Below are 25,291 nucleotides of genomic sequence, written 5' to 3' on the forward strand. Positions count from 1 at the left end.
GTACCCGCTGATAAACCTCACTAACATACCTTCTACGTCACAACACATGACAGACATGAATCCGAGCCTATAGAATACGAGGTTTTGAGTGATTTATCACAAACAGCCAATAGGCAGTAAGAAAGGGCGGGGCTTACTGAGAGAACGTCGCGGTTCTTGTTTTGCGTGAAATACAAGTTTGGTTGAGCTTTGAATGAGAGGGGCCATCATCCCGGCGGTTCGGAGGTGGAAAATACAATTTAAAGTCTCTCTGGATGGTTTTAAAATGAACCAGCAGGCTTTACTGGCAGGTACCTGAGTAACCGTCCACCTCATCAGCGTGTAAGTATGTTTGAAACAATTAAATTGATTTGATTTGCAAACGACAAAACATGCAGATTATTTGTCTGTGACACAAAGTAGCAAGCTTGCTAGCGGATTTTTTTTTCGTACTCTTTCTTTTTTTGAAGCGGAGGGGAGACTGCCAGTCATTTCAAAACAAAAGAAACCTTTATATGTTTAATAAATCCGTGTTATTGACTCACACCGACCAAACGAATTGGGATTTTTGGGTTTGTCTAAGTGTTAACGGCCACTGTTGTCTTGACTCGCCGTTAGTAGCGACAGCGTTAGCTTATTCTTCAAGCTTCTGCGTGCGTGCGCGCGCGCGCATGTGTGTGTGTGTGTGTGTGTGTTTTTGTGTACGTTTGCTGAGAAGAAGTAGCCCAAACAGACAGTTTCTCAAAATAAGACAAGACATTACAGACTAAATAAGGTTGCTTTATCTTGTCTTCAAGGCCCTGAGAACCGTGATTAGCATTTGCAGCGTGTCATGTAGCCATAGCAGCGCGGTTTGGGCTTTGTGTTTCTTACTTTCTGCGCTGTGTAACAGGGACACACGGAAGACGAGGGTTTGTCATCAGCATTGCTGCTTTTAGGGGAGAATTCCCCACGTTTGTATCTGCTTTTCGAAAAGTGTTTTCAACTGTTATAAATTGAAACGGTCGTTTTTGTGTCTCTATTGTGACCTACACATGACTTCCCCCCCCAGCCCCTGTCTCTTTTGACATCAAGTGTTTCTCCTGGAACGATGGTGTGTAAGGCAGGATGCCTCATATATGTTTGCATCGATAACAGTAAGAACACCAGTTAGTTATTTTCAGGAATGCCATTCAGACTCTCTGTGTAAGCAGTCCAAGGGTTAAGCCTGCAAAATTAATTCCTAGAAGGAGCTCGGAGTTTCAGAGTAACATGCCCAGGACAGTTATCCCTTCCTGCCTGGCAATAAACCCTCATCCCTGAGTGGTTTTATCTGTAGTTTAAGTCTCATTGATCAAGACTTTGCTGCTCTGGCCTGGGGACCAGGGGGGAAGATCATTTTAAATTAGATTCAGTGTCAGTATTTTCTGTAGATCCTTCCAGACTATTGACTCAATGACTACTATGTTTGATTTTTTTTTTGATCGATCTTGGCGATAAAATTGAGAGCTATAATATGGGATAAGGTTACATGTGCAGAGGCCATGTCAACTCCCAGCAGCAGTTGCTGCCATTGAAAACTGTATTTCACAAGCAGTTTTTAGCAGTTGCCACTCACAGTATATTGGAAATATGACGTGCACTGGTGAAGATTGGGGATGGAGATTTGAATACGAACAAAATGTTACGGGGGAAAGTAAATCTCCTTTAAAACAAAAGGAATTGCTATTTAAAATGCATGACTAAAGACTGACAGGTAGGATGTAGGGAGTTTTACAGATGTTTTCTAACCGATTTGGCCGATTGCTGATATGTATCAGGACTGATAAATCACATTTTGTACAAGAAGTTTCTATTTTTTTCCCCAAACCGTTTAGAAAAGACCTTGTATCTACCATATCGTGTCAAAAAAGAGATGAGCAAGAATAAGAAGAATAAAGAATAAACTCTTAATTGAATTGAATAAATAATGATCAGTAAATGTTGATAAAACAAGGGGAATTAAATGGATAATAATGATAAATGCAAGTATGACAATCATGAATTTTTAAAATTTCCCCAGTGTGGGATAAATGAAATATTCACATTATGAAATTATACATTATTACATAAAATGGACTGAGTAAATGTAAAAGGTCAGTATTTTCATCTCCTCTGGAAGGTGTCTTGAAGCATAATGGCTGAAAGCAGCATCACCAAATGTTTTGGCTCTGCTTTTGTGAGTAACTAACGAGGACTGTGTTTAAAAAGCATGTGTGAGAGGTCGTCTGGTGCAAGGCCATGTAGTGACTTTCTCAACTTCTGAAAGGGATTTTCAAATGACTTCAAATCTAAGAGGTAACCAGTGTAAATACTTTGAAGTTGCCTTGGTGGGAGCTCACCTCCTGGTCATAATAAGCAGCTTATGGGGTCGGCTTTCTACTGACTTGCTGTGTTCTCTGTTGGACCAGAAAGGAGAGCGTTACCGTAATCTAACCTGCCAATGATAATAGCACCATCAGTGTCTGTGTGTTGATGAGGCTCAAAGACCCTGCTCTCAGCTAGGGTTTAACACCATCTGACATTGCCCAGCTTTTGTGTTAGAGGGTTAACACTGGTTGTGATAATAGGGGGATTAGCATAGGATTTGTTGAGATATTGACATAGATTTAGCACCTCGGACAAGATGGCTTTTAGGGCGGTTTGATTACAGCATTAAATCAACATCATTATTCCAGTTCAGTTTGAGACAGCGATGAGCAATGCACTGATTTTTATTAATTCATTTGAATTGATGGTTTATGATGATTGTGAAAAAAATCAGTTTTCTCTTGAACATTAAGTAGCTGTCTGATATGTGAGACTCAAACACACCGCTGGAGTGCTGTCCACAGACCCGCAATCTCTCACTCACTCATGGCGCTTTGATTGTGTTGTTGCTGGATGGCAAGTGAAGATCCCCGCAAGCCTTTTAAGTGGATAACAAAAACAGATTAAAATGGGAAATTGGATGTGGTGTGACAAACAAAAAGCTGAGGTTTTAATTTAAGCCCCCCCCCAGCCTTATATTTAGATGACAATTATTTGGAAACACCATGTTAGCTGGTTCTTGGTGGGACTCCTGAGCACCAAAGAGTTGTTGACCAAAGGCTCTTAATGCCGTTCTGTCACAAAACAAGTGCATCAAGGAACAGAAAAAAGGACACACAATCAGTTAATCTAGCTTCATAATCATTGGAAGGAGAAAGTTTTCCAGAAGAGTATCATTTTGATAATATCAGAATTAGGTGGCGATAGGGATACAGATTGACTGACTTCAATCACAGATCAGGTGTTTGAATGTTGGTACAGATCCAGATTCCGTTCTGTAGTTTATCCATGACAGAGTGACATGGGATGTCAGAATCAACACATAAAGTTAAAATAAAGTGATTTGAAATACATCTAGGTTCAGTGCATGAGATAACTTTTGTGTTTATAGGGAGTGTAGTATGGTGATGTAACTATGACCGTAATACTGGCAGCAATGATAATGTTCATATTAAAAATAAACCTCAGAAGAGTTGATATTGGTTTGGACAGGTGTGTACCCAATAATTTGGATTGGTGCTTCTCCAAAATTGGAATTGAAAATGAATAAAATGTTGATTAATTGCCCAGCTTTAATGGGCTTCAAATGGATTTTAACGGTTAACCTAGTAGAGACGCGGGGTCATCCATGCTCTTAATCATTTTAATTTCAATAATTTTACAAACACACAGCCTCTGCAGAAGCACCCTAATACTTGGAGTCATGCTGGTTAAGTATATGTGCTATGACATGAGCCTGTATGGTGCATCTGCTTCTATTTAACATCCCTAATCATGTGTTAATATATGCATCCATCACAGATTAGACGCTGTGACAGTTGATCAGATGACTGCCTGTGTACTTGAGCGACATACTGAGCATGTTGGGAGTGTTTGGAGCGGTGGGGGAGGGCACAGATTGATATGATCTGAATCAGGATACGTGGGCATAATTACACTCATAATGTCAAAAGAAAATGTTATGCATGTCATGTGTTGATCCATGCTCTCTCACTCTCTCACTCTCTCTCTCACTCTCTGTTCTCAGGTTCCTTTGGATGCTCTTCTTCACTCCCTTACTTTCCGGGACTCCACCAGATCGATGCCTTAGCTCTGACTAGAGATCACTTAAAACTCGTATACACATTTTTTACATGTAGTTTCATAACATCTGTTGGAATCCAGACTTTTAGCAGTTGTGAACACCCCCCTCCCCTTTCCCCTTCCCTCTCTCCATCAGATTAAGAGGGTCATTCAAAAAACACACACATACACACAAACCACCATGTCCTCCATCCTTCCCTTCACTCCCCCGGTAGTGAAGCGTCTCCTGGGATGGAAAAAGACTCCAGCGGGGAGCGGAGGAGCAGGAGGTGGAATCGGAGGCGTGGGGGAGCAGAACGGGGGAGGCCAGGAGGAGAAATGGTGTGAAAAAGCTGTGAAGAGCCTGGTGAAGAAGTTGAAGAAGACGGGTCAGCTGGATGAGTTGGAGAAAGCCATCAGCACACAGAACAGCAACACAAAGTGTGTCACTATACCCAGGTGAGAGGAGGACACACACACACGCACACACACCTTCTGTATTTATTCCTCTCGTTGACATGTTTACACATTCAACACGATCAGTACCACAGGGAATATGTGTCAACACAAAAGGATAAAACACACACTGTCTCACCTTCTGGTACTTCACAACATGGAACACACATTCATCACACTCAGGGGAGACCAGCAAATTTCTGTGCTCAGACACACGTTGGCTTCATCAGTTAGTTTTGATTTTTTATAAGCCTCAGCCCTGGTGATAGCAGTGGCCAGAGGCATTATGTTTCCAGGTCGCCTGTCCCATTCCTGTGATATGTCTGTAACACCTTGAAGGAATTCCTTCAAACTTCAGTGAACAGATTAGATTTTGATGGTCAAAGGTCAAAGGAAAGGTGGGATATTCACAAGACAGCAATTCCATTTTTCCCAGTCGACGAAATCCAAAGCTTAATACTGATTATTCCGACACGGTCATTTCAACACTGTCCAAACTACCACTAACCAGAAGAGCACTCTGGAGTGTGTCATCAACACATGAAAGCAAGAAAGTGGTTGACATGCAGCCACAGACTTGCAGAAGGACAAATCAGTCTTGTGCAACAGAAGGCCCACTTCTTCATTCAGCTGTGACATAGGTTGGCGGTGCAGGAGAAGTGAAACCTGATTGGAGGAAACAGATGCCCCACTGCACCCAATCTTTTTTGAATGAGTGGCAGCATCTATAAGTCCATGTGCAGCTTTGTTGTTGGTTTGCTGTCCTCTGGTCAGTGGCTCAATGTGTGACAGGTTTTGACTGCATCTGTGTTGTGGTCTGTTGCAGCAACATGACTCAGACTTATTTCAGTATTGCCTATAATCCCATCAGAATGATTAGTTAGGCTGATGTAGTATGTTAATGCAACTGTAATGGTAGACGTTTGAGCCTCTTCATGAAGAGAAGTGGCTCTAGAAGACTGCTTCATCTTCCTATCTTCTGAAGTTGGAAACTTTCTTTCACCATAAAGTTTAGATAATACCCCTTTCACACTGCACCAAAAACGCTTGTCAACGTGGGTTTTTCAGCACTCTGAAAGGGTCGACTTGGCATTTCGACCCACGTCGACCGACTCATCAAGCAACCCGTGTGTTTAGCGGCTCGGCTTGGCTTGGCTTGGCTCGGCTTGCCTGCAGTGTGAAAAAGGCAACCCGCTTCATCTCAGGTTTCACGCGACCTTCCTGGCGCATCCTGATTTTGTCACTGTGCCACCTGTCAGGCTTCGCCTGTAGCTTCTTTGGCTCCCGGACGAGCCAAAAACTCCATCCTCCCTCTGCTGCATGAGCACTCGGACATTTTCCAATCTGTGCCGAGTTTGTATTCTTTGCAAAAGAGACAACATTGCAATGCATTTAACGACAACGCTAATGTTTGACTCGGCAACATCCATGTTGTCGTTTGTTTACATCTCAGGGTTCTGGCGCGCGTTTATGTGAAATGATGACGTTGTCAGTGTGATGACATATGAGAGAGAAAAACATAGGCACGCAGCCTTCACAGCGGGAGTTCAGACCCGGGTCTTCTGGAACCTTGAATGCGCCCTAATGCCGAGCAAACGCGGGTCCATAATACCCGCGGGTTGTTTTTCATTGTGATAAGGGTGTAACAGTGGCATGTTTAGGATAATGAGGTTTGACATAATAACTAATAATAGTTTTGATCAAGTCTTTGTAAAATCAATTTATTGGACACCTGTCTGTTTGGTCCCTGGCTCACTTATGAGTTGCCAGTGGACCATTTGCAGAGTAGAAATGCTTCCTGTTAGAGTCGTTTGTTTTCACTGTTCTGGGGGGGGGGGGGGGTTGCGTGTTTTAAACACTGTATGATTCACACTTCTGTCTAAGTCATAATGTTTTTAAGGGAGGGAGAAGACACTTCTTGCATTAGTGCTGTGAAAATGTCCCGACCGTTATGCTGCGTTGCTCTCTCACACAAAACCAAATAAACCTGATGTAATTGCTGTGTGTGATTTTTGAACATGCATTCTGGCATTCTGTAATCAGGGGCATGACGTGTACTGTAGCCATGTTTGGGTCGAGAGAGAGAGTGTGCAGCGCGCAGTTCTACTGTGAAATTGGATTTTATAAAATTTAAATCGTGCAACAAACAGAAAATCCATATCAATTGGTGGGATTATTTGGGGTTTTAAACTGGACATAACTGGGGAGTTGATGGACCTTAATAAAGGAACGAGAGAAATGTCATTTCTTTAAATAAATTAGTTCAGAACGTAACTATTTTCATGCATCCAAAGCTGCTAATTCTGCTGATATTTTCAGACTGTTTTGGTACAGCTTGTGTGTGTTGCAGTGTAGATTTCTCCTGGGCTGCATGATGAGGTACGTGATCAGTGACAGTCATTGGACCAGGTGAAACCTTATCATGACCAGCATGGTAAAGTCAGGACGCCCCTTGAAAAAACACGTGATTAGTGTCAATCAGTCCAGCTGGGTGAGCAGTAAGGGGATACAACTCTGTGACCCTGTGAAGATTTTATGAGCTTCCCTTCTCACATTTGCTTCTTCATCTAAACTCTCTCTCCCATTCACCTCTATTTGTCTCTCTGCTTAGGTCTCTCTTTGTAATTTCAAAATACCAGTGCTATAATTTGTTCATAGAGGGCTCCACTCAATGCTGACTCCAGGTCAGCTCACCAGGAGCTGATTGGGATTAATGTCAAAGAATGCTTCAACTAGGCAACCGGCTTCTATAAATGATATGTTGGACCATAGTCTTTGACTGAGGGATCCTCATCCCAGCCACCACACCACTGTTCTAGCTCAGGATGAGATTTCAGATACAGGAGCAATCATGGCACTTCAGTCATTTATAGACTGATAGTTTTTGGGGATTCCCATGAGATGGGAGTCAATTTCACCACTTGATTGGGAGGGACAGGATTAGAAGTCAGAATCAGTGAACAGGATGGGACTCATGATTATAAGAATTCATGAAGGCCTCTGTATCAGCTGTGACAGCCATTCCTGAAAGCTGGCACAAATATTCATTTGGATGAAGCAGATTTGATGGTGAAAGGTCAAAGTCACTGTCACCCCAAAAAAACACCTTTTCTGGCAATAACTCTGAATTCACAAGTCAATTACAGTGACATGATAATGTTCTGCCATGACTTCCCTGGCCATTGTAAAATGTCATTGCTGCAACTCCTTGAGGAACTTCCATTTCACCAAAAGCCACCTAAACACTTGTAAAAAATCCCAAACAACATTCTATATATTTAGACCCGGGACCAATACGGATGCAAGCGGAGACGCACATCCATGTGGTGGTTATTCTTCTTAGATTTATTCTATACAGCCAAACACCACTGCAGTGTCTTTATGTCCATTTGTGGTGACCCAGCAGTATGTCAACATGAACTGCCACATATTAATCTCCCATTTTCATATGTGATCTCAGTTGTTGTAGCTGCACTTTGATATGCTCTGCCCCCCATTGCCCTGTTCTCACTTTCCAACACACCCACTTGTAGGTAAATAACTCAGATCAAGTGCACGCAACAGTCTGATGAGTGTTTAACTCACTCTTGAGACTCGGTCCCTTGTGAATCCCTTGTGGCTGTGACCAGCGCAAGCTAACCCACATACCTACACGTCCGATCCATCAGATGCAGCCACATATGTGTCAAGAAAAATAAAACAGAATTGGCAGTGTGAGCAGTACTATTAATATACTGTGGGTTTATTTCTAGTGGTGTCTGTGAATGTAGAAATGCTATGTGGCTGACATGCTACACATTGACATAATGTAACCATAATGCAACCATAGATGAATCAAGCTGACGAGGGCTTCACTTTCTGCCTCTGGTATCGCCAAGTACATGTGTACTGAGTGTTTGGAAGGTACGTCGATGAAGTGAAAACCAACGTAGAGGCACAGATGGATGAGTGATGTACAGATAGGTGATGTCCAAGCAGATCCCCTCACATATTTGGTTCTAAACTGTATTCCGGTGACCATTATTTGGTGAGGGGAGTTGGTGGTGTGGCATTCAAAGTGTGGGAAGCAGGGAAAGGGTGGGATGAAGGGCAGAAACGCTGTCTCTGATGTCAGGCCGCTACCTTTCTTCACCCTGAGGAATGTGGATCAGAAAGCATCTGAAGTGACGCTGATAAGATGACGGCAGTTTCTGTTGGATATTTGCTGCTGTCCTCACTTTGGAGCGTTTTATCTCTTTTTTATTTCAAAGTTTGGACTGACCCTGCATTCTTGAAAATAATCTCTGATATACTTTGTGGTAAACAATTTAGTTAGGTAGGCCATGGTCTACAGAATATGTATATCTATATTTATGTACACTAGTATAATTGTTCACAGACTTGAGATGCCTTTGTGGCAACATTTTTGGCTACGTTAGTTTTTCCTTTTATGCTACTTCAATGCTACTTCGCAATGAAATTTATTTGTAATTTCTGGGGCTGTTCTAGGGTTCTTTTTCCCGATTTGAAATTCAAGGGACTTTTTGCTCATCAGAATCTGAAAAGCAAATGTTTAAGACATTAACAGATACACAAGTTCATGATTGTGGTTTACTTTTACACATTACTGAGTAAGCTGTTTGATTTTTAATGGATTCTGTTTATACTGTAATGTTGGTACTTTTCTGTTTGTAAAGGCTCCGTACTTACTCCACCACCGGTTCCCATCAGGGGTGAGCAGGAATCTTAGATTCCAGATGTATAACGTGACAATACTGGCAGATAATACATCAGGCCTTTGAAGTGCTGCTTTCTCTCTTTGAACACTGAAGGAAGATTGATAGTCCAAGATAGATGGTAGCAGAAGAGTGTGTGGGGGTATTGTCAAGAGATAGCAGGTGGAGGTCATCGTAGCTTTCTGTTTGAGGTGGAAAATGTGACCCAAGGAAAAACTGCTCAATGGTGTCTATAGACAGCAGGATTAGATGCATATTTTCTCATTTACATCAAGACCAGATTCCGTTTTCATGTTTATTTTCAAGATCATGTAGTACACATAATTACTTGGTAAGAAAATGCATATTTATGCTGGATGAATTTGAGTGAAGTATTGGTTCTGTCAACAGCGGAGGCATCATGAACGTTCCATAAGAAATCAAGTTGGTACCTTGTGTTGTTTTTTTAAAATTATTTTTTAGTGCCATTACTTTGTTCCCATCAGACATCAGGATCTACTCCCCATTGTGAGAATATTACAAGGGGCTCAAGAGAATTAAGTTAGCCGCAGTCTGAGTGAGGATGAGTGTTTTTGGTGTTTTTGTCTCTGATTCATAGACTGTGTATTCGTACACACAAATTTCTGTGTGTTTCTTTATTTCTTCATTTACATATGATTGTTTTTATGCACATGTTTCTGTGTTACAACACATCCCATGTCTCCTCATGTCTCTGGAAACACTATACATACATTTTACATCATGTTGCTCCAGCATTAACGTGCTATCAGTCAGTCATAGGAGCTTGTTTAATATGAAAGCCCCCCTAGAACACAAAATGACAAAAAAGAAACTGCATGCACGTGTGAAGCAAAACAAAACGTGTCGTGCGGCTACATTCAAAAAAGCAGTTGATCACTTTAATTTGAACCTTTTTTTTTTTTATAACATCATTTGTTCTGAGCTTTATGAAACATTTTATTTTTATGTCAGAAGCTGAAAATGTCCGAACATCCCAGTTGAAGTTTTATCAGCCTGCGTTCCAGTCCAGTCCGCTGTGCCATCTTGTAAAATCACTTCTTGTGAAGTTTGGGTTTGCCAAACTTGTTTTCACTATCACATCTCATATTGATGAAAATGTGTATGTGTATCTGTATGTGGGGGGGGGGGGTGTCTTTTTATTTCCCATCTTTATCCTAATGAGAGACCAACTGCATACATTTGTGATGTCATCCTACTAATTTGGAATGGAACACCTCATGTTCACCATCTGTTCGCTTTTATTTTTGTCCCTTTTTTGCACTTGTCCTGTGTGCCTGTGTGTATATGTGTATGCATGTCTTGTGTGTGTGATTGTGTGTGATTGTGTGTCTGTAGTAATTGCTCAGATCTATGGGGTCTAGGCTCAGGCCACATGATAGAACAGTGGGACTCTGCGGGCATGTACGGATACCCTGACCACAGCAGGTGAATGCACTCTCACGTACACAAACACATAATGGGTTAACAAGTCATGTTCAGCTCTTTATTGCTTCACTGTGCATCTACCTGTAATCACAAAGAAAGCACCAACACCATGAAGCAGACTAGAGCTGCTAACCATTCTCTCTCCAAACTTTGCCAGGTCCCTGGATGGGCGTCTCCAGGTGTCCCATCGTAAGGGCCTGCCCCACGTCATCTACTGTCGCCTGTGGAGATGGCCTGACCTCCACAGCCACCATGAGCTGAGGGCCATCGACACGTGCCAGTACGCCTTCAACCTGAAGAAGGATGAAGTGTGTGTCAACCCATACCATTACCAGCGAGTGGAGACGCCCGGTAATGATTACTGAACTGTGTTTGTGTGTTTATGTGTGCGTCTTTCTTTGAATTCTATTTCACAGTGAGTGCTGCAGGCTCTGATCATTAATGTTCTGTCCGTCTCATTTAAAGGACGGTGTACAGTTTGATCATTGCCATCACTGTAAGCATAATCAGAGACAAAGTGACGGAATGAGCTCAGTATAGAGTATTCTAGCGATGTCAACATACCGCTGAATTTAGACAATTCTGGAAACCTGTTGTGATACAACAACAGCATTCTACAATAGAACAAAGAAATCAACACATTTAAGATGCTGCACATGCAGTTTGGTCAGAGGTAGTTGGACAGCCATTTTTTATCTGTAAAAGTTCCCATCACTAGTGTAGTCATTAAATGTGGCTTTTTGGAAAATAGCTCTGTGCTGATGTAGTTTGCAGACAGAAGGAGAGACAGATGCTGCGAGTGTCAGTGCCCACCACTTCACTTTAAACAGTTAGTAGGTGAAACACTGGAATGTAGCTGAATCTTGAGGAGTTCTAACATTCACTTACAGACAGTGCACCTGCACGTGTGTGTGTGTGTGTGTGTGTGGTGTTGTTTTTTCTCTGCTAATCCACAATCACATCTATTGCTGCGCCATTCTGCTTGTTGCTAATGTCCCTCTGGTACCAGTTCCATTGACAAGCACCATCACATATTCAGAATTTAGGCATGGACTCGGTACCGGTAGTATTCAAATTCCTAATGACACGCTACAACTTAACATCTAACTAATGACTGAAGACTCCTGCCCACTTGACCTGAAACCATTCTGCCACACTGCCATCAGTACATTATGAGTGTTTACTGGCTATCAGTTCAAGACAGTTTGCTTGGAGCTGAGTTGGTAACACTCTCTGGAAGTGGGACTGTGTGCCGTAAAGCAGTTTGTGTGCCATACATGTCACAGAGTGCTGTGAAACCTCCTGTAGGGCTCCATGAGACCTGGATGGGAGGTGCCACAAATTCATTCCCCAACCCAGGCCCTGGGGTTGCACTAGCTGTCTTTTTTTTTTTTTTTCCCCTTAGTTGCTCCCCACGGGATAAATTTTTCTGAATCTGAATGGTAGGATACAATACCCCAATAATGGAACTAATACTGGAATACACCACGTCTCCAACGTGACCTTATTCTGGTTGAGGAAGTTAGAAAAACTATTCTCAAGTCATCTTCATATTCAGAATATTGTCTTAGTTAAGTTCATATTGGAATATAGGAAAATTGTTTTCCATATAAACAAACACTGTCCCAGTGCCTGTAATTATAGCAAATTAAATATTTGACAGAAGGACCACTGATGATGAATTGACTAGTTTGTGCAATGGTTGCAAGTCTGGATGTATTTTCCTGTTCTAGAGCTTTTGAAGTGACGTTGTTCTCTCTCCAGTGCTGCCACCAGTGTTGGTGCCACGCCACACAGAGATTCTGACAGAGCTTCCACCTCTAGATGACTTCACAAACTCCATCCCCGAGAACACGAACTTCCCTGCCGGCATCGATCCGCCAAACAACTATATACCAGGTGTGTATGGAGGATGGGGAGTTTATATCACTTATCCGTCTGGTACTTCAGTCAGTACATCTCTAAACTTACCTGCTGTGGACTGTCCTGCAAACCAACTTCTTTAGGGAGTTGAAAGTCAGAGGTCACTGCCAGATGGTTGTGTTCCACCATACATGTACACAGGCAGCTGTGTGTGTGTGTGTGTGTGTGTGTGTGTGTGTGTGTGTGTGTGTGTGTGTGTGTGTTTATATATATCTGTAGATATATGTATGTAATTCTTTTAATTATTTTACAGAGACTCCTCCGCCTGGCTACATCAGTGAAGATGGAGAGGCTAGCGACCAACAGATGAATCAAAGTATGGAATCAGGTAGTTTAGCCTGCTGTTGAGACAGAGAGAGAAACAGAGACAGACAGCTCCCCCTTTGATGGTCAAGGCTCTTAAAATCCAACCACCTATATTGTGGAGTTGAACATAAACACAACAGGTTGCTGTGTGTAAAACTCTTAAAAGTTCATGTAGACATGAAATTTGATATACAGTATAGGTTTATTATGTTTTTGTCTTATTAGTATTTTGTGTGTGTTGTGTTAGGCTCACCAGCAGAACTGTCACCAAACACCTTGTCACCAGTCAGTCATGGCCTGGGTAAGACATCGCATTTCTATATTCATTTCTTCAATTACCTTAACAGTCATGTGTAAGGATGATCTAATGCTTGAATTTGGATCTGATGAGTATTTGTCAGTAGGTTCATGTAACTTTATCTCTCTGAAAATCGAATAACATCTTAAAATACAGCTTCGAAATGAAAGGAGCTACAATGTAGTGTAATGCTGCACAGTTAATCAAATCACAGTTGTGATGTAAGCCTGCTCGATTTTATGTAACGACAAAGACGGCAATTGTTATTAGAGTATCGCACTGTAGTTACAGAAATGGCTTAATTTTTGTAAAACGTATTTTTGGTTATTTCTATTTATTTGATTTGGTTAAACATTGATTTTGTCAAAGCAGTCCTGCAAAAAAATGTTTGCTTTTGAATTTTATTCAGTGCCTGTTTGAGTTGATAAGCAAGTAGAACCATTAGATCATTTGTTGATTATGTCTCAATTTTACACACAATAATAGCACTCTGGCTTCTTTACCTAATCGCGCAGCACTAATCTATTGTTTTCTTCCCGTATATTGATATTTTTTTTATTTTCTTCTCCAGACCTCGAACCAGTCACCTACAGTGAACCAGCTTTCTGGTGCTCTATAGCCTACTATGAACTAAACCAGCGGGTCGGAGAGACGTTCCACGCTTCCCAGCCTTCTCTCACTGTCGACGGCTTCACTGACCCCTCCAACTCTGAACGCTTCTGTCTTGGGCTCCTCAGCAACGTCAACAGGAACGCAACCGTTGAAATGACAAGGAGACATATAGGTACTCTGTGTATATAAGTGAACACATTAGTCTACAAACATTCTGAACTTAAATGTCTTATTTTCACAAGAACTTCCAAGCCTTCCTCTTGATTTATGTCTAATGTTCCTTTTCATATTCCCATATTTTTGGTCTTACACAATACAGGTCGTGGCGTGAGGTTGTATTACATTGGAGGGGAGGTCTTCGCGGAGTGCCTCAGTGACAGCGCCATTTTTGTCCAGAGTCCCAACTGCAACCAGCGATACGGTTGGCATCCCGCCACAGTCTGCAAAATACCACCAGGTTTACTCCTCTTCATTGTTAACAATGCTTCTATTGAGTGTACAGTGATAAAACAAATGCAGTTAGACTCCAAATGTGCAACAAATCTTACCTTCATTTAGCTTTTTAATCGGTCTGTTAGCAAGGTGTTCAATTATTTTTTTTAATTGTTCACAATAATCTTTCACCCTCATCAAGCCACACTCAGTATTTCATCATGTTAGAATATAAAGGATAAAGTTTCCCTATTGCACAGGAAGACGTTTGGGGCAGCAAGCACCAAGGACCCAAAAGGTCACTTGAGCTTAGCAACAGAGATCCTGTACACAAATAGGAGAATCTTCCAGAAGGACGACCATCAGATTTAAACTTCTCCTCAGTGAAAGACAAATGAGTTTTCAAAGAAAGCACCTAGAGGACCAGGTTATTGATTCTCTGGTCTGATGAAACAAAGACTGAGCTCTTGGGCCTCAATTGGTCTATTCATCACCTGCCCAACACCGTCCCGATGGCATCTCGCACAGACTGTTAACTGCTTAGGATTGATCCAAAGAACTGACCAGACCAGAGCCGAGAGATATCCTTGATGAAAACATTCTCCCGAGCTCCCGGACGGGATGAAGTTTCACCTTTTAACTCAAGCGTGAGTTTGTGAAAGTATTCGAGTGATGCAACCCAAGTGTTGACAGGAACTCAGTGGAATACCTAAACATGGCTGCTGACCTGTCTGCAGAGAAGAATGGGAGGAAAAGCACAAACACACATTAGCAAAGTTTTTTATGTCCTACCAAAGAAGATAGACCATTACTACTAAAGGTACTTCAACTAAGCACTGAGAAAATGGCCTGAATTACTTTTACGCTGTGTCTGAAATGTCCGACCGTCTAATCTGCTGTCACACAAACAATGAGATTACTCTCTGTTTAATTGTGTGTTACGCAGTGGTTGAAGGAGAAAGAAGTGGTAAAAACTCTAGTCAGATTAATGCATTAAGGTTTCCAGATTAATGGCATTCACATCCACAGAACTTTAACATCCTGTGTGTAAATGTTCACCTGTGTGATAAATAGTCCACCTGAGGGACTGAAACATGCATTTATTCACCTGATATCGAACAAGTGAAGCTCGGGAAAGTGAACCAGTGCCCTCCACTTTGTGACAGTGTTTTTCTCAGATTCTCACCCACACATACAGACTGACTCATCTGTACCCATGGAACTTTGAACATTTCATTCCTGGCCAAATGAGCAGTGTGAAGAGTATCATTACTCAGGCGCAGATTTGCATAGAAAGGAAACACGAGGATCTCGTAGAAACTCGGAGGGGTCTGTCAGCCTTGAGAATAATCACTGTTATACCATACACCCACACCTAGAGTATCACAGTGCTCCTGCTTGGTGCTTGTAGGTTTTCTCCACAGGAATGACAGTCACGTTTTACCGTCCACCTTCCTTTGTTGAGATGGACTGTCTTGTGTCTCCAGACTGACAAAACGGGTTTTATTAATGGGTTTAAGATTCTAAAAGCCACACTTCCCACTCTTCATCAGTAATGCTGGGCCTAATATCACACTTTTATTTCTAGGCTGTAACCTGAAGATTTTTAACAACCAGGAGTTTGCTGCACTGCTTGCCCAGTCAGTCAATCAGGGGTTTGAGGCCGTCTACCAGCTGACCAGGATGTGCACCATCAGAATGAGCTTCGTCAAGGGCTGGGGCGCAGAGTACAGGTGTGTCTGGCACTCTTGATGCATGATGAACCGAGTCCTGTGAGTGAAGCGCCTTGTCATATCTAAAAGTAGCACAAAACCTGAGTAAAATATCTCTTTCTTAGGGGGGGGGTTTTCTGTTCTTCAGTTATGGCTACAGCTAGGGCTGATACGATTCCTCGAGTAACTTTAGTCATTTGATTACTAAAATTCCTCGAGGCAAGAATTTTCCCTTGAGACCTCATTTAGATCCGAACTGTTCTTTGTTTTGCACATTGAGGTGGGCACTGAAATTCTGTATTAAACAGCTGAATTATTAAAAAAAAAAAAAATCCAACGTGTTTATTTTTGTTTTCCATTTGTATAAATTCACCCGCGATTCAGTTTTCACAGCAGAAAGCTACATGGGGAGGAGACTTGTTGTTAATGACGGAGTTTATTAAAACTGTCTGAACTAACATGATGGTGAATGACATCGACACCAACCAGGTGAACCCATAGGATTAAGCATCTCTCTAAGGAGGCCTTTACATTAAGCAGTAGAGTCTGTGTCTCTGTCAAAAACTGTCAGACCTTCTCAGAGCAGAGGGAACAGGTGAGGAGGAGAGGAGGGCAGACTGATCACTCATCAATTGAGGATGCGGTCGTCCTCTCGGACTGATTGAAAAGAAAGTAAACATGCCAAAATCGGCCACAAACTATACCCAAGTATAACCCTAACCCTAGCACAAAGAAATTCTGTGTGTGTAACACTGCAGAGTGTAACATCCTGCTGTCCACAGACAGTCTGCTGTCATTAGTTTGGTAGAAAGACAGAGAGCATTGTGTCTAGAAGGGAACCTGACACCTGTAAAAGATCATGTTGTCTCTGTCTTCACTGTGGCCCGATGTCCCTGGAAGAGTATGCAAATCCGGCTGATAAGGTGTGGAAAAGGTGTGAGTACTCAGCCAATCAGAATTTGTTTGCATTGCAGACCCACCCCCAAAGTTCCCGGGAAGGCACTACGGCTTGAGTGGTCCAGGAACTAAATTTAAACACTTGTTGTAGTGCTCAAAAGCAGTTTCCCCGAAAGTTCCTGGTCCAGGGGAAAGTTTGTGTGATGGAAACAAACCTTTTGGCATCAAATGCGAAAGAAGTTAGCAAGCAGCATCCCCGTTGAACAGCAGAAATTTGAGTATTCCTTCTGATGAGACAGCATGAAGTTTGTGTCATCGTCTGTCCATAAATGATTTGTTTTTGTTATAGTTTCATCCACCTTGATGATTCCTCACTTGACTTCTGGGTAAAACCTCCGTGGTGCCTCCATAACATGTGCAGACCGCCAGGCCCGTTTGGGGGTTGATTGAAGCTCATTCCTGCCAGACTTGATTTGATCCCCTACCTCTGTATCTATGTATGTTAGCTGACTGACTTGTTTACTTGTGTTTTAAAGGTCTAGTTTTTGTTGGACTAACACAATAATTTGCCTTTCTCAAATCATGTAAACTTACTGATTATTTCATTAATACACGCCGGCTCTAACCGTGCAAATCTATGGTGAGACCGTGTGATGTATCAGACCTGATGCCTCATGTCACTGCTTAAAGGACTAGAGGGTGTACCAGCTCCCTCAGCGGGGACCAAATGACACCGAGTGGAAAAATACTGGATAGATGATGAGAAATCTAGTTCCCCCCCATTGTAACAGACTGGTACCCAACCATGATGTGTGAACCCAGCAGTGACTTGTGTGGGCTGTTGCACCCCTGGACAGTCTATAAACGAGCCTCGGCTATCGGGTTTTTGGAGGGTGTGATGTGCGCTGCATGTGTGTAATCTCTATTCTATTCGTCCTTTGTTGTGTGATGTCAGAGATTACAGGGCATTTGTCGGAACCTCTCTGGCTGTCCGCTTGTCTAACCATCCGTCCAGCCAACATCTGTTCTGCTCCTGGCTCTGCTTTGTGTTGTCCCCTCCCAGGAGCCAGACAGCAGTGTTTGTGGGAGTGTTTTGCCTGTTCCTCATTGGTCAGAGTTAAGCCACCGTGTCCCCACTGTCTGTAGAGCTCTGGCCAGGCCTGGCAGGACCAGAGTGGCCGACTGTGTTTGATCACCTGATCAGGCATTGGCCATGAAAGCTCCATTTCATTGTGTTTTTCAAGGTTTCCCATCATCAGTCCTGTTCTGGGTAACAGGAAATTGTAGAGGGCTGTCAAAATTTGGAACAAATGTCCATTGGGACTCAAGGGCAGGCTGAGAGGACTGTGTTTGCACCTGTTGGTAGATTTAGTTGCTGTTTAAAGTACAAGGCGCCTATCAACACAGTCTCAGAAACCAAAGACAACATGAAATCTGACATTAGGAAGATAAAATGATAAGAGGGCCTCAAATGTTCAATATGTAATTAATACAGATGCAAAGTGATTGGAGTTTAATGGTCAAAGGTCACTGACGGCACAGGACACGCCAATTACACCAACAGGATTCCTTTTTTTTTGGATTCTTGTTCCTTGAATGATTTAGTTTGAAGAGAGGCGATGTTGCTCTCAGTGATGTTGATGTTTTCATGAGCGCAGTAACTCCTCATAATGCAGCATATATCGTTGAGCCCTTTAATCAGCAAAACATCAAACTGGTTACAAACAAGAACTGATGACAACACAACAGATGAAACCCTCCAGAGGAAAAGCAGCTCTGTATGTATCTGAAAACTGCTTCCCAAGTACAAGAGGAACATGTTGCCTCCTTAACAGAAAGAGGATGCAGCGTTTAGTAGCAACTCGCCGAGGGACAGTAGAGGTGGAAGGTGACGTGCTGATTAACAACCTCTTAACCCGCAGTTAAGACTAATGGCAACCCCACTTTGAGTCTTGCACCAGAAGTCCAAGGTGGTTCTCTGTCATGTTTCCTGTTGTTCTTTTACATCTGAATCAATGGCTCCTGCAGATGTCCCATAATCCTCAGTGTTTTGGATCAGTTGGATCACATTTGGGTTCACTAGGAAACAGATCAGATATCTTGAGGCACGTGGCCTCGGAACATTCGATTTGGTCCGTGTCATTGCACCCTTACTGCTTTCTCAGAGGCCCGAATCAACCATCCAGTAGTTGAACAGCACGGGGGTGTGTTTGATTCCTGGGATGAAATCCTGGTGTGTGAAAGCATGTCCTAGTTCTTGTTGTCATGGGTTACTTTTTTTTACTGTTGATTTAGGTTTGTTTTTTTCCCCATAAAACAAAGCACAATCAGGGAACATGACTTCACAGATTTGGTTGACAAGTGAACACATTTAGTCGGAGGATGATTTATAACTCTTGATTATTTGATCCCTGCAGGCGTCAGACAGTAACAAGCACCCCCTGTTGGATCGAGCTGCATCTCAACGGCCCCCTCCAGTGGCTGGATAAGGTGCTGACCCAGATGGGCTCACCTTCTGTGCGCTGCTCCAGTATGTCCTAAACAGGGTCCAGCTGCTGCCGACGCCAAGTCGGACATTTCACAACATTCGACCAGTGTCCGCAAGGATACCACCATGCAATCTTAAACTGATGTAATAACGTCATTATGAGAGGAAAAAAGATAATGGACCTGAAAGAGGACGGACAATAGTGGAATGTTACCAGTGATGTCACCGAGAGCCTAATGACTTTTGGCTCTGTTGGATCAAATTCAGGCTGACATTCCAGTAATCATGGACCTACTAATTGAAATCACCCTGCATATCAAAATGATAAGAGTGATGTCAGAGTAGCCCAGACGACATTCATGTTTCAGGTATTTGACGGAGGTGCTGATCCAGACAGGCGGAGAAGTGCGGAGCTTCACTCTGCTGCTCATACACACACACACACACACACACACACACACACACACACACACATATACCACGGCCGTTTTTGGGGCTTGAGCATGTGACTTTCTTGTTACAGGACAGTCTTTCTCTCTCTGTCTCTTTCTCTCTCTGTCTCTCTCTCTGTCTCTCTCTCTCTAACCACCAGTTCACCTTGCGTCCTCACTGCCTCGCTACCACAGCACAAGCTTGATTGAGCGTCAAGAGTTTTCGTTTACACACGGTTGAGCAATAGCAGACCAGCCGCTCTCGGCTCACGTTCAACCAAAGTCGACGTCATGCCTCTTGGACATGAGTTTCTTGGTTTGAGTGACCAAAACTTCCATTCCGATTTTATTATCAGATATTTTTTCCACTTTTCCTGCTTCTTTCCTAATTAGTCATCTGCTGTCACGATCAGACTCAAAGAAGCTGGTCTGCACAGCCACTGCGCAAACACGTTGATGTCTTTAATTACCCGTCTTCACACACACACACACACACACACATTGTTATCCACACACACAACTTAACTTGCTAATATAACACATTTGCTCAGGCGTAACGGTCAAATGATTCCTTTTGTGTGATACATGTCAGTCGGTCGTGCTCAACCAAGATGTTTGCATCAGTTGAAGGCTGAATTATTATTTTTTGACTTGCTCTGTGAGAGAAGTTGTTCAGTGTTTAAGGGCTGGCCACTCCAGCACAGACAACTGGAAGGAGAAAGCAAATGAACCCTCTTTCTCTCGCTCTCTTTTTACCGTTCTATCATCCTGTTAATGAAGGGGAGTTGAGGTAGGGACTCGGTGTAAATGTAAGCTTCAATGTCGCCCCCTGCTGTCCAACAGGCAAAATTACCCATGACGTACTGTAAGTTTCACTGAAGATGAGGACACTCTGCAAGTCTCTCTAGATTATATGCTTGGACTGATGCATGTCCCCCCCCCCCCCTCCATTGTTGATATTGTATTGATAGGAAAAGTCCAGCGGTACGGGACTTTAAAAAAAAGAAAAAGAAAAAAAATGGCCTCTCTACTCTTAACTTGCACTGCCCCAAATTATGCACCCTTGTTATTGCTACAAGAAAGTTGCCTTTGTTGTAAAATACAGCGAGATATGCTTTGAAATGTACAGATAGGAATGTTGAAAAGCCCAATAGAAGAAAAATACAAATTTAATTTCTGGATTATTCACGATAACTTTTTTTTTTTTTTTTTTTAGTCAAGTCTGAATTGGCTTATGAAAGAATGTCTGCAGCATTCGTTTGATTTTATAAAGAGATTTCTCGTCCTCATCTGAAAACTCTCAAATCTTTTCAACTCAAAAGTATTTAAGCTTTAAGTATTAAACATGCTAGTTATACTGCACACTTATTATTTTCTCTATCCATTCTTTTAGATATGTTTTTGTATATTCATCTATTTTTTATATATATATATATAAATTTAAAATCACTGCTTTCTTCCCTTTTCTTAAAGTATTTTTTCAAAATCTGCCCAATGAAATGATTACAGCTTGATGATATTTGAAGTATGTAGCATAGGATTTTCACAGAAAATTCCAAAAATGTGTTTGAGGCAAACCACAATTGTACTTCTCTGAATTCAGTCACTATTATTTTATTCTTGCAAAAGTGATTTTTGGACTCTGATCAAATATTATAGCCACTGAAAACAGTTCTCATCAATACTGCTCAGCTCAGAGGGTCGTGACCCCGATGATGACGGTGCTGTCCCAAAGACTGAATGCATGTTTGTACAGTTTGTCTTGTACATTGCAGATCATCTGTGTGAAGAAAAACAAAAAAACAACAACAACATAATTGCTGGTGGAAATTTTCTCGCTCCAGTATTCATTTGTTGGATTTAAATGACTTAACATTCAACGGACCTCTTGTTTATTTCCAGTCAAGCATGGCCATCCCAGAGTAAAGCAGTCCAGTGACGAGGGTGAGATATTGAAGCCAGCAATACAGTGTTACATTTCATCATCGCATCACTTACAAGGTTGGATGGTGAATCTTGTCTTTCTGAAGCAACATGGTACATTCCAGTATGATATTTAAAACTGCCTCCAGCTTCAGCTCTGCGGCTGTTGGGTCGACTGTATGTTTGTGCACTGTTCATTTCTGAGTGTGTTTACGTGCACGCGGGACAACGTGATGGAACTCGCCCTCAATCACGACGTGTTCTTATACACAAATCCATTCTTCGACGCTCGGATATTTTTAAAACCCTCAGTTTAGTCTTACAGGTGAGGTACGCGGTAGCTGTCAGGGTTACGTCTCGCCATCAGGCTTACCTCCTGTCTGTAAGACTTAGCTGAGGGCTAGGAAGCATCCGGTGGCGTGGAGGAACACATTTGTGCCCAAGAACATTTCATAAATGAGGTGCAATGTTGAGTTCTGGTCACAGTTTTGAGATTGTGAAGCTAAATTTTGAGATTGTAACGCTGAGATAAAACATGTCTGGTCTAATTTACATTCATGAAATGCGATTATGCACAAATTTGTTCTGAAACATTACAGGCCTAGTTTTCTTTTTTTTTAACCCTCTGTTCAGTCTTGCAGATGAGGTAGAGGGATGCCAGGAGCAGAGCAACTGGACATCAGGCTTAGTATCCTGTCTGTAAGACTGAATTGAGGGTTAAAAAAGTCCTATAGGGTCTAAGAACACATCTGTGCATAAGAATATTTAATGGGTGTAAACTGGACAGAGACTTATTGTCACAACCCAGATATTCAGTGTCACCTTCTCCAAACTGGCTAAAATTGTGGCTTGTGAGTGAAATGTTGTTCACCACAGATGTTTCCTTACACACACCAGGACTTACTTTACCCTCAATTTAGTCTCACAAGATTATGGAAGCCTGGGAGATTGCCAGCTACAAGAAGTACTTCCTGTCTGTACTAAATTGAGGGCTCAAACTTGCTGTCGCGTGTGGGAGCATCTGAAGAGTGGCTGGTCGTCGTCGGCGCACGTGAACACACTCTCCTCTCGAGATCTTCTCCTACAGGGTGATTCTATATTAGCATGTGGACCAACTGGAATGATTTCAATTCTCAAAAGCAAATGCATCCATGTACATAAACTAAAGTACAGCCGTTCTTCTCTTCTGACAGTGTGTGTATCTGTGCGTCCATCTGTCCCGTCGTTTTACGTTCACTTATTAGGGAAAAACGTTGACTGGAGTCCTCAATGCCAAGGTCAGTGAAATGAGAACAGTGTTTCCTTGAGGTTGTTGTATCAGTTACACACATTTGCTCTATGCATTGACATCAGATTGTCTGGACTTTTATTCTCAGAAATATTTTTTATTTTTCCCGCAGTATGAAATGTGTTGTTTAGATTTACGGTTTATGCTTCTTCTTCTTTTTTTTTTTTCTTCTTTTTTTTCCCCCCCAGGGTCCAGCAAAAGCTGTTTGTATGTGATTTTTTTTTTTCTTTAAATGAGTGCCACCTAACATTTTCGTTTTCTCCAAAACCAACTCACTTCCTGACTAGTATTGCAAAAAGAGGATGAGACCAAATGAGGTTAAATGTCAGGTACAGGCTATTTACAGATGACTTTCTTTTTCTTTTGTGATGGACAATTGTGAATTCCCTAATGAGCCTCTCGTTGAGGACGTTTCCTAAGAAAATGGCTTTTTGGTTGCTACATGTCACTAGTGATGTTATTGTATAGTTGTACTTTTATTTTTACTTTGTATGCCGTTTCTTTTTCGACGCTTTCCACCGATCATATTCCATTAGAAAACAAGCTGTTAGGATTTCTGTCTTCTTCAAACACTGATGATCTTCATAGACTTTCCAACTATTCTATATATACAGACAACTTCTGACAGTGTACACTAATAAAGCTGTTTTAATTCAAATGGAGATCACGTTTGTGGTGCTCGTATGAGTAAGAAATAGCGTTTGACGTCAGTGGGATGAGATCATCTGCATCGCTACCAAGAACTGTGACGGAAACCTGAGTCAAACTTCATGCATTTAAAAGAAAACTCACTTTTTTGAATCGATATGACCCCAAATTGAATGCGTTCTTTCTCTCCTGGAACACCACCACCACCACCACCACCACCAAGTCTGGTGAAATTCATCCTCGTAACTTTGCACGTTTCGTCTGACAAACATGCAAACTCACCGAAAAAAACAGAAACAGCTCTGAGGGGTCCGTGCAGCTAAACAGGGAATTTTGTCTCTTTGCAAAGACGGAACAACGCAGTTTCCACGTTGATTTATCCCTGACTAGACACGTTTACTTAGTCTGTATTGATGCGGTGCACGAGCCGTCGGTTCAGCCAGTAACTGCTGAAGTCAAAGACATTTGACACGGTAATTCCTACAGGCCCTTTTCACAGCAGCCGTAGCAAACAGGTGTGAGTGTCCAAATTATTGATGGTGTCACAGCTTCTCCTGTGAGCCAGCATACGCAGGACCGGCCTAACCAAACGGAATGTGGCCTTAATTCATGTTATTGAACAGGCAGATGACGTGGGAAAAGGGGCTATGGACCAAGTTAGGTCCTAGTGAGTGTGTCACATCCCTCCAATGAGGCTGCGCGACACCCTGGCCCACCGGAGCGGCAACTTATCAACGGCTGCATTCACCCTGCACATGGAAAAGGGCCTATCCCAGATGGCTTGTAAGATGAATGGAAGCATTGCCATTTCTAGTTTTTCCATCCATCCATTTTCTTCCTCTTATCCTGTTAAGGGTCAGGGGCTGGAGCCTATCCCAGCAGCCTTCAGGGGAGAGGCAGGTTCACCCTGGACAGGTCACCAGTCCATCACAGGGCCAACACACAGAGACAGACAACCATTCACACTCACAGTCACACCTACAGTCAATTTAGAGTATCAATCAGCCTCGTCCCCTCTTGATGTCTTTGGACTGTGGGAGGAAGCTGGAGTACCAGAGAGAACCCACACAGGAACAGGGAGAACATGGAGACTCCACACAGAAAGATCCTGTGATGGAGCCGGGACTCAAACCTGGAACCTTCTTGCTGTGAGGCCACAGTGCTGACCACTGCACCACCGTGCTGCCATTTGTAGTTTTTCCTCTGATGATGAATAACTTTTCCTTTGATAGAATTTTCCGGCTTTAGCAAAACAGTCAAAATGTTATCATACAAGTGTGATATGTGAAAAGAGAACTGGAGTTGCGTTTCGTTCCTGCCATGAAAGAAACGTGGCAGGAAAAATGTAATTTTTCAAACTTGGATTTTGCTCCTTACGCTCCAGCCCCCCCCCCAAAACCCTGAACAGGAATAAGCGGGAGAAAATGGATTTTTCTCCTCATTAAAAGCGAAGAAGCTAATTTAAACTAATATTTTGACTGGCTTTATAGAAGAAAAACTCAAAAACGTCCGTCAGGGTGGCGTTGCATGTTGAAGTCGTCACATTAGCCACTTTTATGGCTGGTTAGCTTTACCTCCAGCCTCCTCCCAACAAGCAGTTCATGTGTCTGCGGTCCCTTGGAACACA

At 42.4% G+C, this 25,291-nt stretch overlaps 1 protein-coding gene across 3 annotated transcripts; it reads left to right on the forward strand.

The window, feature by feature from the left end:
* Positions 1 to 155: 155 nt before the first annotated feature.
* Positions 156 to 23,275, forward strand: smad2 (SMAD family member 2). Of its 3 annotated transcripts, none has more exons than XM_086188579.1 (11): positions 156 to 321; positions 4,055 to 4,548; positions 10,617 to 10,706; positions 10,864 to 11,057; positions 12,471 to 12,605; positions 12,883 to 12,945; positions 13,183 to 13,236; positions 13,805 to 14,017; positions 14,165 to 14,302; positions 15,866 to 16,010; positions 19,304 to 23,275. In XM_086188579.1, the coding sequence occupies exons 2-11, from the start codon at positions 4,292 to 4,294 to the stop codon at positions 19,425 to 19,427; spliced, it is 1,413 nt and encodes a 470-aa protein (XP_086044705.1). In that variant the 5' UTR covers positions 156 to 321; positions 4,055 to 4,291; the 3' UTR covers positions 19,428 to 23,275. The 3 variants fall into 3 exon arrangements, with proteins under 3 accessions (XP_086044705.1, XP_086044706.1, XP_086044704.1); XM_086188578.1 differs by having other exon boundaries at positions 158 to 321; positions 12,883 to 12,957; XM_086188580.1 differs by lacking the exon at positions 10,617 to 10,706 and having other exon boundaries at positions 12,883 to 12,957.
* Positions 23,276 to 25,291: the final 2,016 nt, after the last annotated feature.

The sequence above is a fragment of the Aulostomus chinensis genome, chromosome 19 (genome assembly GCF_037954235.1).
Source record: "Aulostomus chinensis isolate RoL2024-O1b breed Wild chromosome 19, RoL_Achi_v1.0, whole genome shotgun sequence".
Lineage (NCBI taxonomy): Eukaryota > Metazoa > Chordata > Actinopteri > Syngnathiformes > Aulostomidae > Aulostomus > Aulostomus chinensis.